General features: G+C 41.5%; 1 protein-coding gene across 1 annotated transcript in view; it reads right to left on the minus strand.

The window, feature by feature from the left end:
* Positions 1–1,950: 1,950 nt before the first annotated feature.
* Positions 1,951–19,547, minus strand: part of EIF2AK2 (eukaryotic translation initiation factor 2 alpha kinase 2) — a 49,435-nt gene continuing 31,838 nt past the window's right edge. The window contains exons 12-16 of the mRNA XM_036262231.1: positions 14,764–14,944; positions 11,056–11,184; positions 3,939–4,040; positions 2,333–2,386; positions 1,951–2,253 (exon numbers count right to left, since the gene is read on the minus strand). Of these exons, the coding sequence (XP_036118124.1) occupies positions 2,131–2,253; positions 2,333–2,386; positions 3,939–4,040; positions 11,056–11,184; positions 14,764–14,944 (589 nt within the window). The 3' untranslated portion in view covers positions 1,951–2,130. The remainder of the gene's footprint in view (positions 2,254–2,332; positions 2,387–3,938; positions 4,041–11,055; positions 11,185–14,763; positions 14,945–19,547) is intronic.

Below are 19,547 nucleotides of genomic sequence, written 5' to 3' on the forward strand. Positions count from 1 at the left end.
TGTGGGCCAACGCTCTAACCGCTTAGCCAAACCAGCCAGGGCATAAGCAGTGTTTTCAACACCTCATCTGTTAGATTGCTTATCGCCATTTCGTTTAGTTCTTTTCCTGGAGTTTTGTTCGGTTCTTTCATTTGAAAATGTTTCTGTGTCTCCTCATTTTGGCTGCTTCCCTGTGTTTGCTTCTATGTATTATGTAGAGTTGCTATGTCCCCTAGGCTTCCTGGGGAGGCCTGTTGTAGTAGGTGTCCTGTAGGGTCCAGTGGCAGTCTCCCTGGTCACCCAGCTGGGCCCTTAAGGTGCACCCCTCGTGTGGACTTTACACCTTTCTGTTGTAATTGAGTCTTGACATATATCTTCAAGATAGAGTGAGAGGGAGGGAGGGAGGGAGGGAGAGAGAGAAACATCGATGTGAGAGACACACATTGATTGGCTGCCTCTCGCACAACCCCAACCAGGGCCAGGGACCAAATCGCAAGTGAGGTACATGCCCTTGACCAGAATCATACCCGCGACTCTTCAGTCCGTGGTTCGATACTCCAACCGCTAAGCCAAACCAGCCAGGGCAATTATCTCTTTAAAGTTTTTGTTAGGCCCTGGCTGTTTTGGCTCCAGTGGTAGAGCATCAGCCCGCGGACCAATGAGTGGCGGGTTTGATTCTAGTCAAGGGCACGTACCTCGGTTGCAGTTCGTCCTCAGCCCTGCTCGGGGTCTTGCGGGAGGCAACCAGTCGATGTGTCCCTCTCACATCAATGTTTCTCTCTCTCCTTTTCTCTATCTCCCTCCCAGTGTATCTGAAGATAAATAGAAAAATATCTTTTGTGAGGATAAAAAAAATAATAAAAATAAAGTGTTTGTTAGAATAGATATAAAATATATTTAAAATAAAAAGAATAACTGAAGATTAAACACTAGCGGACTCAACATCCAGTTTAAGAAAAATAGTTAGCTGTACCCTTGCAGTTCATTTCCCTGGTCACATCACTCCCGTCCTTCCTCAGAGACAACCACTATCAGAATTTAATATTTCTCGTACATTCCCTTCCCTTTATTGTTTTATCCCATTTGTTTGGATTCATAAACAAAATGATTTCATTTAGCATGTTCTGGAACTTTATATAAATGGAATCATTCTATATATATCCTGAGATGGATCTATCATGTTATTACATTTATCTATAATTCATTCATTTTCACTGCTCTCTAGTATTCTAAAGTGAACATAATACAAGTGTATGCATCCACTTGTCTCCTGATGGACAGTAGTGTTGTTTTCTGTTCCTTTGACTTTTACAAACGAGTTCTCGGAACATTCTCACAGGCGTGTGTGTAGGAATGGAAGTGTTGGCTTTCTGGTACACACATATTTACATTTACTAAGGATACCGAATTGCTTTCCAAAGTGACTGTACATAACTCACCCTTTTATGGTAACCACTGGACTGGAAACAGTGGACATTTATTAAATATTTATTAATTGACTCATTAATATAAAAATTGAGGAATGTTTTAATCTTCATAATACAAAGATGGGCTGCGAATAAGTCAAATGTAAAGATGTTTTTGAAGTTAAAAAGTGCAAACCTTTCACCTGGACGCTGTGTCTCAGTGTTTGTGAGCATTGGCCCATGTACCAAGAGGTCACCGGTTTGACTGCCAGGCAGGGCACGTGCCCAGGTTGTGGGCCAGATCCCAGTGGGGGGCATGCAGGAGGCGGCATGCAATGTTCTCTCTCATCGATGTTTCTCCCTTTCTCTCTCAAAATCAATAAAGGAAAAAAAAATTTTAGAAAAAGTGCCAACCTTTTGCAAATGTAGTAAAAAAATATTTAGGGAAGCCTTGCTGGGTGGCTTGGTTGGAGCGTTGTCCTGTACACCAAAAGGCTGTGGGTGCGATCCTGGTCAGGGCACGTATGAGAGGCAACCGACTGATGTTTCTCTCTCACATTGATGTTTCTCTTTCTCTCCCCCTTCTTCTCTCTCTAAAATCAATAAAACATATCCGTAGGTGAGGATTTTTAAAAATTAAGGGAAAAATGAAAATAACAGGTAAACACCACTGATACTCCGAACAGAGTTTTGCCAGTTACAGGAAAATGGAGCATCAGAAGCAGATTACTTTCTTAGAAAGGCGCTACCACGTGCATCTCATTGGTCTCTTTGGAGCATTCTTCCACTCATTCAGAGTCTTCAATATTTGACCTGTTTTAGGGCGTTTCCTGGGTTCCTTTGAGACTAATTGCTGTAGAAGAATTTTCTGTAATGATACAAAGAGTCATTATGAAGAAATAAAACATTAAAATAAAATAAAATTCTGATTATTTTCAAGTGCTTACTTCTTTGTCATCATATATATCTGGGATATGGCCATCCCGTAGAGCTTTGAAAATCTGAAAATAAAACACACACACATATGTATATTCATTAGGAAGTTATTCACTTGAGAGGAAAAACAAACTTAGGAAGTACTAAAGGCTGGGGATATCCTAAATCTAGAATATTTTCAGGTCTCTGGAAAGTCTCTTTAGCCAAGAAGCTAGCAGGACTCCCCTCCCCCACCCTGCCCTATCTAATAACCATCTTTGACATCACAACATGTTGAAGTGTTAAGAACATCTTTTGCTTTATTTCCCTTCACCCTTTTGGAACCCTATGATAGGTAGTTTCATTTCCCCTGTTTTACAGAGGAGAAGGTTGATGACTCTAGGTGTGTCATCTCTACTGAGCTTCAGACGAGGCCATCCAGTTGCCTAATGCATGTCGTGGCTCCCCACTGCCTTCCCAAGAAAGTCCACATTCTTGCCTTAATTTAGCCCCAACATGTCTTTCCAACTCTATCAACCACCACTTCTTTGTAACCTATATACACCAATAAAAATACCAGACTATGTAAATATCCCCATACATACTCTGCACATTCCTGTCTCCAAGCTGGAATCATCTTCTTTCTATTTTGTACTATTAGAAGCCACCCAGTCCTTCAGAGCCCCACTTCAGTGCCTCCACGAACCCTAAATCCTTCCTAGCTGGAAGATTTCCCCCTAGCTGCTTCTGAAGACCTCATGTCATCTCCAACATGTATAGCATTCTCTTATACCTTCCCTTCTAGAAATATGCTCCTGGAGAACAAGGCTTATTCATTTTTATATTCCTTGTAGCAGTTAGCACGGTGTCTTATGTCAAACAAGAAGGCACTCGAAATTTTACTGACTGATTCAAACAGGAATAAACAACTTTGGTTTTATGAGATGCACATACCTTAAAAAACAACAACTAAGTTTTTGGTCTTTAATAAAAAGGGTTTTAAAAAAATTGTTTCTTGCCCTGGCCGGTTTTGCTCAGCGGTTAGAGCGTCAGCCTGCGGTCCAGAGAGACCCGGGTTCAGTTCCCTCTAAGGGCATGTACCTCGGTTGCAGTTTGTCCCCGGCCCTGGTTGGTCGTGTGGGTGGTAGCCACTCGATGTGTCCCTTTCACGTCAATGTTTCTCTCTCTCTCTTCCTCTCTCTCCCTCCCACTCTATCTGAACAAAAAATGGAAAAATGTCCTCGGGTGAGGATAAAAATAAATTGTTTCTTTGTTTTAATTTTTCAATTACAGATAACATTCAATATTTAGTCTTGACACAGCTTTTCCTTTGTATCCTTAGTTACAGAAGTTCTGTTCAGCTAATTCTCAGGTGGTTTTCAAGGGTGGTGGTCCTAGAATTTTGATGTAGTGGTGGGAGGAAGTGAGCACAGTGTTTACCTACTCTGTCATCTTGACTAGAACTTTTAACAAAAAGTTCTGATTGCCCAAACATGAGAGATAAAAGCCATATATCATTGGAAGTCAGTAATACGTTCAGGCCTATCCTTACATAAGGATGATAACTGTCTGCGGCAGCACTCTGAAGACGATGGCCAATAATTTTTGTTGCTAAATTTTTCCCGTGAGATTATTTACCGTCATTGTTTCGAAACGCGTGGGACATATGTACAGAAGCTCTGCAAGAATTAGGCCTAAAGCAAAGATGTCCACTTCATTCCCATATTCTGCTGAAGAGACCTAAAGAGACCAAAATACATTTACATTTGTTATTCACCTGATACAAACATCTATGTCTTCTAAAGCCAAAAAAGTATTTGATCTAAATATCTTATTTATTTATTTTTCTTTACTGGTTTTTAGACAGAGAGGAAAGGGAGAGGGAGAGAGAGAGAGAGAAACACTGATGAGAGAGAACATGGATTGGCCGCCTCCTGCATGCCCTCTACTGGGGATTTGGCCCACAACCTCTGGGCATGTGCCCTGACCAGGAATTGAACTGGCGACCTCTTGGTCAATGTTCAACCACTGAGCCACACTAGCCAGGCCAAAATATCTTTTTAAAAAATATATGTTTTGTTGATTTTTTAGAGAGGAAGGAAGAGAAAGAAATATCGATGTGAGAGAGAAACATCAATTGCTGTCTCCTGCATATGCCCTACTAGGGATCAAGCCAACCCAGGCATGTGCCCTGACCGGGAATCGAACCAGGACCCCTTCAGACCTCTCAGTCCATGGGACAATGCCCAATCCACTAAGCCACACTAGACAGGCATTGACCAAAATATCTTATAAAACTGTGTATATTTGTTAGCAAGATCTCTGGCATCTACCCAAGTTCTCTGTCACTAAGTAGCTGAATTACCTGTGTAAATTAACCATCAACATTGGAACAATCTCAAACATAAAATGGGGATAACAATAGTTTCAACTTCAGAGTTTGACTGTAGGGTTAAATGAGATGTGTCAGCTGATACAATTAAAATAGGTCCAACCATCACAATAAAACGAGTTTCACAATAAAGCAAGTCATATGAATTTTTGGGTTTCCCAGTGCATATATAAGTTTTTTATACTATACTGTAGTCTATCCACTGTGCAAGAGCATTATGTCTAAAAAAAAAAAAAAAATAAGTATAAATAATTTTTTAAAAGCCCTGGCTGGTCTGGTGTGGCTCACTTCATTGGGCCGTCATCCCATGCACCAAAAGGTTGCTTGTTTAATTCTCAGAGCACATGCCTGGGTTATGGGCTCAATCCCCCAAAGGGTGTGTGCAGGAGGCAGCCGATCAATGTTCCACTTTCACTTCAACATTTCTTTTTCTCCCTCTCCCATTCCCTCTCTCTGAAAATCAAAAATAAAGACATACATAAATACATAAATAATAATAATAAACCAGTGTACAACCTTAATTAAAAATGCATTATTGCTAAAAAACAGTAACCATTATCTGAGCCTTCAGTGAGTTGTCATCTTTTTGCTGGTGGAGGTTCTTGCCTTGATGTATGCAAATGTTCATAGAAGATTTATTCATAATATTCTATTACAGGAAGCAATCCAGATGTCCATCAGCAGGGGAATGGATAAACAAACTGTGGTATCTAGGCATACCTCGTTTTATTGCACTTCGCTTTATTGAATTTTTAAAATTTAGATTAGAAATCTATTCAGAAACACTTTGTTGTGATGTGGGGTAGCTATGATACTGTTTTACCAAAAGGCTAATAAGTTTCCATTTATTTAGAGAATACTGTCTTTCGGTTTCTTTTCTTTTCTCTCACCTATTATTGCCTCACCAAGTATTAGAATGTTACATTAACTTAGTGGATACAGCAGTGGCAGGGTTTGAAAGAACTGACTCCCATTTTGGAAGTTCTACAAGAGTAAAGTGCTATCAAACAGCCTCACATGCTACAAAGAAATCATTTGTGAAAGGAAAAGTTAATCAATGCAGCAAACTTCATTGTTGCTTTATTTTAAGAAATTGCCACGGCCAGCCCAGATGTCAGCAATCAACACCCTGATCAGTCGGCAGCCATCAACATCAAGGCAAGACCCTCTACCGGCAAAAAGATTACAACTTGCTGAAGGCTCCAATGATGGTTACCATTTTTAGCAATGATGCATTTTTAATAAAGGTAGTATAAATTTTTTAGACATAGTGCTATTGCACACTGGGTAAGCTACAGTATAAACAACTTGTATATGCACTGGGAAACAAACAAACAAAAAACGTGACTTGTTTTATTGCGGTACTTGCTTTATTGCAATGGTTGGCACTGACCCGCAATATCTGTGAGGTATGCCTGTATTTCTACTATGGAACAGCACTCAGCAATAAAAGGTAATAATCGGCTAGTACAAGCAACAATTAGAGGATCTCCAACAGACAATACTTTGAGGGAAATAATCAAATGGGAAAGAGTACATACTGTATGATTCCATTCCTATGAAGCTCAAGAGCAGGGAGAACTAATCAATGGTGACAGAAATCAGAACACTGGCTGCCTCTGGACAGTGGGGAGGGGGACTGACTGGAAAGGAGCCTGAGGGAATGTTCCTGGGTGAGGAAAATATTCTACACCTTCATCAGCTTGTGGCTTCACAGGTATATGCTTTTGTCAAAACTAAGAAATGTACGTTTAAGATCTGTGCATTTTATGCTATGTTAATTATTCCTCAATACAATGTTTTAAAATTTAAAAATCACTAAGAAAACAAAAAGCACAATGATGAATGATTTGAAAAATATTCTGAGGGTGACATTATAGGATACAGGAGATATTCAATAGATGGAGTTAAAAGGGAGTCAATTAGCCTCTTACTGTCTTCTACTTTCACACTCCACAAAAAGCCAAATGGTGTTATTATGCCAAATGGTCCCCAGAGGGAAGAGATGTGCTCCTTCTCCATTCTAGACTCTCAAACAGATTACTCAGTATATTTATTCTTGGATGACAAAATAATGGAGGCATTTTGAAAGATACATTTTCAGTAAAATTATCATTAAAGGGCATTTATAAGTCAAAAAGAAAAACAGGATGAACAACCCAAAAAGAGATAATAAGTAATCAACCAAAAACTATTAATGAACCTATAAGTAAGCCAAACATTCACAAATCAATAACGACAATCATGTTCATAGAAGCATTATTTGCAATAGCCAAAGGTAAAAGCAACCCAAATATCCAGCCACGGATGAATAAACAAAATGTGGTCCATTCAGCCCTGGCCGGTTTGACTCAGTAGTAAGAGCGTCGGCCCACGGACCAACGAGTTGCAGGTTCGATTCCAATCAAGGGCATGTACCTTGGTTGTGGTTCATCCTTGGTCCTGGTCAGGGTCACGTGGGAGGCAACCACTCAATGTGTCCCTCTCACATCAATGTTTCTCTCTCTCTCTCCCTCCTTCCCACTCTGTCTAAAGATAAATAGAAAATATCCTCAGGTGAGTATTTAAAAAAAATGTGGTCCATTCATACAATGAAATATTATGCAGATGCCCAGCTGATGTGGCTCAGTGGACTGAGCATCATCCCATAGACTGAGAGGTACCGGTTCAATCCCTGGTCAGGGTACAATCCCAAATTGCAGGCTCCAGTAGGGGGCATGCAGGAGGCAGCTAATTGATGTCTCTCTCTAACATCGATGTTTCTATCTTTCTCTCCCTTCTTCTCTCTCTAAAATATCAATAAAATCATATTTTAAAAACAAAGAAAAAGAAATATTAACCTGGCCGGTGTGGCTCAGTGGTTGAGCGTCAACCCATGCACCAAGAGGTCACCAGTTCAATTCCTGATCAAGCAGGGCACATGCCCAGGTTATGGGCCAAATTCCCAGTGTGGGGCATGCAGGAAGTGGTCAACTGATGTTCTCTCTCATTGATGTTTCTATCTCTCTTTCCCTCTCTAAAAATCAATAAAGACAAACATTTTTTTAAAGAAATATTATGCCGCCTTAAAAAGGAAAGAAATTTGGACATGTGTCACAACATATGGATGAATCCTGAGGTCATTATGCTGAGTGAAATAAGCCAGTCACAAAAGGACATATACTCTATTATTGCACTTGGGAGGTTCTTAGAGCAGTCAGATTTATAGAGAGAGAAAATAGAATGGTGGTTGCCAAGAGCTAGAGGGAGAAGGGAATGAGGAGCTATTCAGTGGGTCCCAGAGTTTCAGTTTTGCAAGATGAAGAGTTCTGTGAATGGATGAAATGGATGGTGGTGATGGTAGCACAACATGTATGTACTTAATCCACTGAACTATACACTTAAGAAAGTGAAGACGGCCCTGGCCGGTTTGGCTCAGCGGTTAGAGCGTCGGCCTGCGGTCCTGAGAGACCCGGGTTCGGTTCCCTCTAAGGGCACGTACCTCGGTTGCAGTTTGTCCCCGGCCCTGGTCGGTTGTGCGGGTGGCAGCCACTCGATGTGTCCCTTTCGCATCGATGTTTCTCTCTCTCTCTCTCTGTTCCTCTCTCTCCCTCCCACTCTACCTGAACAAAAAATGGAAAAGTGTCCTTGGGTGAGGATAAAAAAAAAAAAAAGAAAGTGAAGATGGTCAGTTTTGGTTATGTGTATTTCACCACAATTAAAAATATATTTTAAAAATCAATAGCCTCACTAAAAACCAATTAGATAAAAGGAGTCCCATTTTAATGGCAAAACACCATACATATTCAGGGAAAAGCTTTAAAATATGAGCAATTTTCACAGAGAAAGAAATACTTTAAAACTTCCCTGAAGAATATAAAAGTGACCTTGAGGTAGATTGTATTATTGCTCCCAATTGTGCACTGGCATCCCAATGAGAGCATGACACCTCTCTACTCTCTTGGCCTTCAGCTGGGCCATGACACTTGGCTCTGGGCAATGATGTTAGTGATGTGTACCACTGCTGAGCGGAACCTTAAAAGCTATCACAAGGTTTGGTCTGGCATTACCTTTTGCAGTGAGGATAGCAATACTCAGTTAGGGGTCTTTCTTCAGCCTGCATTCTGGAATGAAGATGTGTGGGGCAAAACTGCAGCCAGACTGCAGCAGATACGTTATGTGAGCAAGAAATAAGCTTTGGTGTTGTGGGCACCACCAGGAAATCAGGGGTCGTTTCTTACCATAGCACAACCTGGCAAAAGCTGACTGATAGAGGACTTAAATAAGTGGGAGAAATACACCAATTTCCTGGAGAAGTTTCAAATATATAAAGATGTCAATCCTCCTCTACTGAATTCCTTAAATTTAATGCAACTGCTATCAAACCTCAACACCAGTTATGAAACATGACGAGCTGATTCTACAGTTTTTATGAATAGTGAATGTGAACACTAAGAACACTTTAAAATGGAAGAATAGTGTGGGAGATCCTGCTGTCCAAATACTAAAACCTATTTTATAATGCTACAATGGAAACAGAATAATACTAAAAAGAAAAAAATATATCAACTGGACAGAATAGAGTCCAGAAACAGATCCATGAGTGTGTGGGCATTTCATGTATGATAAAATAGAATTTTACTGTATAGATAGATAGATAGATAGATAGATAGATAGATAGATAGATATAGATATATCATAACATTTACCATTTTAACCATTTTTATTTGTACAATTCAGTGGCATTAAGTACCTTTACAATGTTGTGTAACCATCACCACTACCTATTTCTAGAAGTTTTTCATCATCCCAAACAGACTCTGTACCCATTTAAAAATAACTTCCCATTCCTCCCTCCCCCAGCCCTGGTAACCTCTGTTCTACTTTTGGTCTCTATAAATTTTCCTTAAAATAATATTTTAAACCATGAACTATTTAATACATAGTGATGAGACAATTGCATATCCATATGGGGAAAATCAAGTTATATCCCTTTCTCTTATGTATACAAAAATTAATTCAAGTTAGACTAAAGTAATGCAAAATATTTTTAGTTTTCTGGTAGAAATTACTTCCAAAGTAAAAAATGAGAAATATAGCAGTCACAAAGAAAATGTTGATAAATGTAACACTTAAAAGCTTCTATATCGCCCTGGCCAGTTTGGCTCAGCGGTTAGAGCGTCAGCCTGCGGTCCGGAGAGACCCGGGTTCGGTTCCCGCTAAGGGCACGTACTTCGGTTGCAGTTTGTCCCCGGCCCTGGTTGGTCGTGCGGGTGGCAGCCACTCGATGTGTCCCTTCAAGTCGATGTTTCTCTCTCTCTCTCCCTTCCTCTCTCTCCCTCCCACTCTATCTGTACAAAAAATGGAAAAATATCCTCGGGTGAGGATTAAAAAAAAAGCTTCTATATCATATTATAAACAAATAAATAATAAGTAATAATCAAGGATATTAAGATAGTTGATATGGCATCAATATCTAAAATACATAAAAAATACAAATGAGTTAGAAAAAGCTAACCTATGTAAGAAAACTGAGAAAAGATGAATAGAGAATTTGCAGAATAATTATAAGGAAACACATGGAAAGATGGTCTACCTTATTAAAATTCTGGGAAATGCAAACTAAAAAAGCAAGATACTCCTCATTCATCATATATATATGTGTTTGTATACATATTTATCATTATAACTTTTTTAATCCTCACCCGAGGATATTTTTCCATTGAGTTTTAGAGTGGAAGGGAGAGAGGGGGAGAGAGAAAGAGAGAAAACATCAATGTGAGAAAGACACATATTGATTGGTTGCCTCTGCAACCCATGTATATGCCCTTGACCGGAACCCGAATCTACACCTCAGTTGGCAGGCCGATGCTCTACCCACTGAGCAAAACCACCCAGGGCTGTTTGTATATTTTTGTAACTCATAGAAAATGATCTAAAAGGATAAACAACAAACTGTAGTTAGCAGAGTAAAAGTAAAAAGGAAGGTTAAGGGGAGTTTTGCATTCTTATTCTATATAATTCTGTACTGTTTTAATTTTATCAAAGGTGTCTATTATTTTTATATTTTCTTTGAAATAAAAAAAAAGCCCTGGCCAGTTTTGCTTAGTGGTTAGAGTGTTGACCCGCTGTCCAGAGAGACCCAGATTCGGGTCTCGCTAAGGGCACATACCTCGATTGCAGTTTGTCCTCGAACCTGGTTGGGGTCGTGCGGGAGGCAGGCACTTGATGTGTCCCTTTCACGTCAATGTTTCTCTCTCTCTCCCTCCCACTCTATTTCAACAAAAATGGAAAAGTGTCCTTGGGTGAGGATTAAAAAAAATAACATAAAATAAAAAGAAAAAATAAATTAAAAATTAGAGATAGAAAAGAAAGAGACCTCACCTGTTCTGGGCTCATGTATAATGGTGTTCCCTGACCACTTGACCGCGTTCTAGAATATTCCTGGAATGTTACAAGTCCAAAGTCTCCAATCTTTATTTGTTTTGTATCTACTAAAAATATGTTACTTGGCTACAGGAAAAGGAAAAAAAAACAAAACATTTAATTTATAAGTATCAATTTGACAGACTGGCATTATATACCCAAATCATATTTAGCAATGGCTATTTTTATATTTACTTAAGGGATGGGAAAAGTAGGGTTACAATTGTTCATATGGAAAATAATACAGTAATAAATAATAATATGCGTAACCACAACTGTAAACCTACTTCTGCCCACCCTTGGATAAGATAGGTCCCCTTATACAGGAAGCCCAGGTAGAAGTTTTAACATCACAGGTCTTTAAAATGCCAGCTGAGGATGTCAGCAGAGAAGGCTTGTGGCAGAGCTGCCTAAAATATCTGAAGAGCTGTTAAGTGAAAGGTGGATTCACTCTGCATGGTCTCATGGATAAATCCAGGACTAGAGGGTGAAAACGACCAAAAGATTTGCTTTTATGTAACCTAAATATACTAACAGTGCAACCTAATATAGTTTAATATTAGTATGGTTTTAAGTAGGTATGGTTCATGCCCTGGCCGGTTTGGCTCAGCGGTTAAAGCGTCGGCCTGCGGTCCGGAGAGACCCGGGTTCAGTTCCCGCTAAGGGCATGTACCTCCGTTGCAGTTTGTCCGCGGCCCTGGTTGGTCGTGCAGGTGGCAGCCACTCGATGTGTCCCTTTCACATCGATGTTTCTCTCTCTCTCTCTCCCTCCTGCTCTATCTGAACAAAGAATGAAAAAGTGTCCTTGGGTAAGGATAAAAATAAATAAATAAAGTAGGTATGGTTCAAAGAATGGGAGTTCAAGAGTTCCCTATCCCAGGAAGCATTCAAGACAGAACTGGATGTCCACTTGGTAGAAATGCTGCAAATATGAGTTCAGAATTCAGTGGGGATTGAAGTAGGTGCCCTTAAGATCCCTTCCAACTTTGAGATTCTCAGAATGGGTCTCTGCCCAGTTATGCTGCAGGATAGCTTATACAGAACATCTCCTGGGGGTTTCCTTGAATTCAGTGTCTCCAGGTCTCCGACTCCTTCTTCAGAAACACACCCCCTCTATCCTTGAAGTTATACCAAGTTAACTGGAAACTGACAACTAGCACTGAAGTATTTTTTTCCACGTAATTTGTTGAGCAGATTGAAAAAAGAAAAGGAAGAACAGAATGAGGGGTGTTCATCCTATTCCACAAATTTGTAAGGTACTGACCAATATTCTAAAGACTATGAAACCAGATGGTTATTGAGGAGGAAATTAATATTTTGCCTTTGTTGAAGAGGCTAGACTATCAATACAATGTTGGGCTTTACATTCACACACAGACCTCATGAGCCAGCACTTAGGGGAGGGCCTGGTAAAGGAACTGAGAGGGAAGAGACAGCAGCCCAGGGCCGCTGAAAGGGAGCTTCTGAGAAGCCAGCCCGAAAAAGCCCACACGGAAATTAGCAGTTGGATTGGAACAATGAACAGTGAGATTGGAACCTGACACCAAGGATACAGACAGAAAGCTGTACATGCGTGTGGGGTGGGTGTGGAGAGAAAAAGTACCAATGCTAATTCAAGTTACAACGCGAAATATATTGAGTTTGCAAGTGTGACTGCTAGTCCCACACAAGGCTATAACCTGACTCTGAGGAACAGCACATTACATTTACGATGCTGTGTAAACATGTAAGCCGGATCGGACTGTGCAGTAAAAATATCAGATCACATGTTTATTGTTCATTAAGGAGAAAAACGAAAAACAATAATGCCACATTTAGTCTAATCAGTTACAGTGTGATTTGGCAAAATGTTGGCTTGTAAAGCATAAAAAAGGGTGCCAGTTTTATACAGAAGGTACAGGCATAAGGGCTGATGCTCTGGCTGAGGATGACCAAAGAGTCTGGGCCTAAGGGGACTGGACTGAACCTCTAAGGACCTTAAGCCCTCACTCCAGAAACTTCTATGTCCCTCCCCCAGTGCTTTTAGTCTAGTTCCTAAGATTCCGACAGAAAGTGGTAAATACTAGTAGACTTCATATAAGAGGGACTTTACTGGGTAAAGACTGTTCTCCGGCAAAGCAACCTGCAGCTGGTATTTTGCGAGGCTTTCCTCTCCACAAAGAAAAAAGGCACGCCTCCCTTCGCACCCTATCTCACATGCGACACGGCGGCAACTGTAGAAGATGAAAGAAGGCTCAGTAGTATTCAAGCCTGACCCTTTGCGTAACTGCAGAAATAGAGCACACAGTCTCTGCAAACACACAAGAGAGGATGGGGCCCGGGCGGTGCAGGACACAGGACAGATGTAGAAGGCAGACTCCACTATACTAGTCAGAATTGTACTAGTTCACCCTGAGGAAGGTATGAGAGCTAATGTCCAAACTTCTGTATTTTCTTAAAAATCACTGTATAAACAGATGATTGTGCTTAATTTCTCATTTAACTCTATGTGTGGTTTATTCCAAAGTAAAGGTACAGCCATCCAAAATGTATCTTTTTAAACATAGTCCTTATTATGTTCCAACTTCAAAGAACACCCTCAGATATTGTTAGAGAGACACTGAAGCCAGGCGGACCCCAACATGAAGGCATCAGACATCCATCCCCTGGGCAGACAAATGATGCCATAACGCTTAAGGGCCACTTGTTCCCTCGAAGGCCCAACAAACAACTATCTAAGGAAGTGCTTCTTTTACTCAGGGAATTTTTGCTTCATTCCTTGGTGTTTTAGGTAAGTGGGCTAAGCAGATAGCCACAACCCATATAAATAAGGCACTCCTGCCTGATGCCGGGTGATCTGGAAAGGCTACATAAAGGGCCTGGGACAAAGGGGACAAGCAGAAGAGTGTCACACTCGAGAATATGAACAATGGTTCAGGGACAGGATTCAGCATGGCTAGTTTGTGATGACAGTAGGCAAATCACAGGGCACAGAGTATGGAGGGGAGACTGAAAAGCTGTTCTGTCTCTCTTCTTCCATTTTGATGAGAAGAAAAATGGGAAAACTGTTCGTCTAGACCATGTGGGATGCTAGGAAGACAGAAGAAATGAAAATACAAAGGTTTGCTACTTGTTCCAAGGATAGGATAATTGCAATTTTCCAAACATGGGGCAGAAGTGTCCAAATACCAAGAAAATTCTAGGCTCTGGACCTAGTATTTGTGACTACCCTCATGAGTCATGGCTGAGAGAGCAGGAGAACCAGTGTTCCCAAAGCCATAGTCACTAGACTCCCGTATGCCTCTCAGGCAAGCTTGAGTGGCAGTAGAGGCAGAGACAGGGCAGCCAGCTGGCTGTGCCAGCCATTGTAATTATTTGCATGGGAATGTTCAGTATGCTAAAGCTCCTAGTGTTTACAACTGGAGTATGACTATCAGCCAGACAGCACCCGAGCTGAATGAGCTCCTTCCCGCAGAACTCAGTGTCTTGACAAGTTCACTGGACCTAGAGATCTTCTGACTGGCTCTAGGGAATTATATGGTACAAGATCTAGATCCGTTGTAACTTTAGAGGATCAGAAATATTATTCCTTCATGGCTGTCAAATAATTCTAAAACTGGAGAAGATATATTTTTAAATTATTAAATTATATTTACCATTTCCTAACAAAGCCAACTTTCCACTTACCTTAAGGTCTCTATGAATTAACTGTTTTGAATGTATGTAATCCACTCCTATGGCTATTTGCTCAAATAATTCCAAAGATGGATATTTGTTTGGACTCTTGCCTCTTCTGCTGTCGATCCAGCCTTCCAATGTTCCTTTATCACATAATTCCATTTGGATGAAAAGGCACTTAGTCTTTACTCTGGATATATAATTCAAGAAGTAGCAATAAAAATAAATTTATAAAAAATACATTTCTTTCTCAACAGTATACCTTCTCTCTTTTTAAAAAAATCCTCACCCAAGGATATGTTATGTTTTTATTGATTTCAGAGAGAGAGGAAGGGAGGGAGGTAAAGGGAGAGAGAGAGAAAGAAACATCAATATGAGAGAGAAACACTGACTGGCTGCCTTCCATACACAACCTGACCGGGGAATGAACCTGCAACCTGGGTATGTGCCCTGATCGGGAATCAAACCCATGACCTTTCGGTATATGGGACAATACTCCAACTAACTGAGCCACACTGCTCAGGGTTCCAGTGCCAGGAAGAGAAGTCCCCATAACTTCAAGCCGGAAAAACCAGCGGGAACTGAGGCTGAGAGAGGCTGAGGCTGCTGGAGCCAGAGGCTGCTGGAGCCTGAGGCTGCTGGAGCCCCAGGCAGTTCTTCTTACAGGGCCCATGCATGGACTTAATCAGACTTTCACCCTCCAGGCTCTGGCATGGGAGAGGCAGCTTGAAAGGCGCCAGAGACATACAGTGAAGAACTGACTTGTTTGGCATCGGGGCAAGAGCTAGAGGGGCAGCTTTCTCCCAGACAGACATTCTAGTGGAGCCCTTCTCCAACGGGGCCAGCAGACAGGCACCATATATTGGGACTCCAGCAACCTGGCTCACACCTTGTTGCCCTGCCTTGGTGATTCACCTGAGGCCCTGCTCCACCCGACTTTCAGGCCCACCCAAGCTGCTTCCAATGGCTTTACCATAGGATTGGCCTGTCTTGGATCCTGCTTCAGAGTTTCCTAAAATCTCTCAAACAAGCAGCATCTAGTCTCAGCAAGCCCCATACCTCTTGCTAAGTGGCCCCAGGCCTGGCCCTAGAAGCAGCCAGCCTTGGTTCACAACTTGGCATTGCCTGGGCACCTCCAAGCCCAGCACAAGCAGCAGCCATCTGCAGATCACTTGGTAGCTTATGCCTGGTGGCCCTGGGTAGAACACAGGCAGTGGCTGACTTTGCCCCAGAGCCAGCACACCCAGTGGATAGCTTTAGGCCATATCAAAGCATCACCACCCAACCATGTATACAAGTGACACACTCAGTGAATGAACTCAGTGGGTACCAGAACCCTGCTGAAGTAAGTCTTGCTCTGTGTGGTGGGCCCCTACACAGCTGATCATCCAAGGTAGTCAGAGGCCAGTGGTCAGTGGGCACAAGCAGTCCTTACAGCTGATCAGCCTGAGTAAGTCCCTGCCATTGACATGCCAACAGCAATCAAAACTCAGCTACAACAGAAGGTATACAGTCCACACTAGGGGTGCACCTCAAGGGTACAGCTGGGGCCATCAGAGAGATTGTGGCACTGGACCCTACAGGACACCTACTACAACAGGTCACCCCAGGAAGCCTAGGATACAGAGCAACTCTTCCTAATACATGGAAACAAACACAGGAAATCAGCCAAAATGAAGAGACGAAGAAACATGTCCCAAATGAAAGAAAAGAACAAAACTCCAGGAAGAGAACTAAACAAAAAGGAGATACGCAACCAATCAGATGCAGAGTTCAAAACACTGGTTATAAGGATGCTCAAGGCACTTAGTGAGAACATCAACAACATAAAAAAGGACCAGTCAGAAATGAAGGAGGCACTAACTGAAATAAAGAATAATTTACACAGAATCAGTAGTAGAATAGGTAAAGCCAAGAAGCATACCATCGATTTGGAATATAAGGAAACAGAAAACACCCAATCAGAACAGCAAACAGAAAAAAGAATCCAAAAAAAAAAAAATAAGGATAGTGTAAGGAGCCCCTGGGACAACTTCAAGTGTACCAATATTTGCATCATGGGAATGCCAGAAGGAGAAGAGAGAGGGCACAAAATTGAAAACCTATTTGAAACAAAGGGCAGAAAACTTCCCTAACTTGGTGAAGGAAACAGACATACAAGTCCAGGAAGCACAGAGAGTCCCAAACAGATAAACCCAAAGAGGTCCACACCAAGACACATCATCATCAAAATGCCAAAGGTTAAAGACAAAGAGAGAATCTTAAAAGCAGCAAGAGAAAAGCAGTTAGTTACCTACAAAGGAGCTCCCATAAGGCTGTCAGCTGATTTCTCAACAGAAACTTTGCAGGCCAGAAGGGAGTGGCAAGAAATATTCAAGGTGATGAAAAGCAATGACCTGCAACCAAGATTAGTCTATCCGGCAAAACTATCATTTAGAATCAATGGACATATAGTTTCCCAGACGAGAAAAATCGAAAGGAGTTCATCACCACTAATCCTGTATTATATGAAATGTTGAGGGGTCTTCTTGAAGGAGAACAACAAAAATATGAACAATAAAATGCCAATTAATACATATCTATCAAAAATTGAATCTACAAACCAAATAAGTAAGCAGAACAGAAACAGACTCATAGATACAGAGAACTTGTTGTTGATTGCCAGATGGGAGGGGGTTTGGGGGATGGGTGGAAAATATGAAGGAATTAAGAAGTACAAATTGGTTGTTAGACTGATGAACCTCAAAGGGAAGGGGGAAGGCAGGGCGGGATGGGATAAACCAAAGAATTCTGTGCATATATGCATTATCAATGGTAACAGACAATAGTGTGGGTAAGGCAGGAGGGGGGTGGGATTGGGGAGGAGGGAGTCAATGGGGAGAAAAGGGGAGGGGACATCTGTAATACATTCAACAATGAAGATAAGGTAAAAAAATAAATAAACCATAAGTTCCCTGATGTCCAGACCTTTATTTGTTTAGCTAATTTATAAAGTATAAGCCAGTTCATTCTTTAATTCTGAAGGTGGTTGATCACCTATCTAAAAGATAGGCATGGAAACATTAATAGAAGAATGGAATTGCAGACAACCAAATCTCATTATTATATAAAGTATTTTAATTCACTATCAATCTACTGAGCATCTATTTTGTGAAAGGCACAGAACAGACACCTATGAGAAAACGAGTTTGTTACTATACTTGCTATCATGGGGATGACAGGTTAATAGGAGAGAGGTAAAGGAAAACCAAACCTACAATTATAGCACAAGGATAGGTACTCTAAGAGAAGTGTCAACAAATTTCTAAGATATAACTGGAGGACTGATTTTGCTAACCATGTTTTTTTTGTTTAGTTTTTCTGAAATAAGTGGGCCTCAATATTAATTTATATTCTTTGAACAGAAAGAGGTAACCAAGAATGTGCTGAAAGCTGAAGTCCTATGTGCGTATGGTCAAGAACTCCTGAAACTGATGATAAACTTCTCAATACATAGGGTTTAGACAGGGCTGGTGTCAGGAGATGATGAATGAACAGTCCCACAATGGCCTCAGGATTGCAGTGAGAGGACCATCTCCAAGAAACACTGGGTGACTTTCAAAGGGAGATGACAGCTCTTTAGAATCCTCCAGCCCTTTGGCAGTGGCTTACTTGAGACAAAACAAGAGTATGTAAGATGGGGTGCCCCCATCAGCTTAAGCTCAAGGTTTTAAAATTATTTTCACTGCCACCATGGCTGGTTTGGCTCACCAGTTCAAGTGTCGGCCCATGGACTGAAGGGTCATGGGTTCAGTTCCCAGTCAAGGGCATATGCCTGGGTTCAATCCCCAGCCCTGGTTGGGGTCATGTAGGAGGCAGCCAATCAATGTGTCTCTCTCATGTTGACGTTTCTCTCTCTCTCTCTCACTTCCTCCCTTCTACTCTATCTAAAATCAATGGAGACAGGAGAAAAATGGCGGTGGAGTGAATGGAAGCTACACAGATGATCTCCCAGGACCAAACTGGAATTACAACTAAAATAAAGACACATTATTGGGAAAAAAACAACTGAAAATCAGCTGGAGAGAACCCTTATAACCAGGGATGGAAAGAGGACAACAAATTGAACCTGGTAGGAATTGCGGAGGCGCAAGAGGGCAGACTGGTAGCCCAAGGACAGCAGCTAAGGGTTGTTTTAGCTGTGAGCAGTCAGTTCCTTGAAGGGCCAGAGCACTAAATCAGCTACAGCCATTCACCTTGGGCTCCCATAGAGGGAGGGCAAACTGGATTGGAACTGTGTGAAGAGAGTCCGGGGCTCCTGGCTCAGGAAAGGACACCAGGAGTTTTATGCTGAATCACTCCTTCATAAGAGAGTAGCCATATTACTCAAAGAATCCCTTCCCAGAGCTTCAGGGAGAAACAACAACCCCTCCCTCAGGAATTTAATACCGCCAGGCCAGAGAAATTCAAATGAGGCTCATTAACAGCTAGAGACTGCCAGCAAGCAATAGACCCACTCACTGGAAATCCTCATACCCTGTGCACGTGAAGGATTTTTTCATTCAGCTGAGGGCTACAACCCAAGGCTCAGCAAGTAATTGAGACTAATAGTCTGCAGGCAAAAGCTAGAGGATAACTTAACCGTTGGTTGGCCTGCAAATCAATCCAGGAAAACAAGGCTTGACAGTGGCATTTAACATGGGTCCTCCCACACTCATCAAAATCCAGTAAAGAGAGCCACAATCAGTGGAATACCAACACCCACAGGGAAAATTTAGCAGGATCCAAAACCCACTGAGACAGCCAAAATGGTG

Source organism: Molossus molossus, unplaced genomic scaffold (assembly GCF_014108415.1).
Source record: "Molossus molossus isolate mMolMol1 unplaced genomic scaffold, mMolMol1.p scaffold_m16_p_15, whole genome shotgun sequence".
Classification (NCBI taxonomy): Eukaryota; Metazoa; Chordata; class Mammalia; order Chiroptera; family Molossidae; genus Molossus; species Molossus molossus.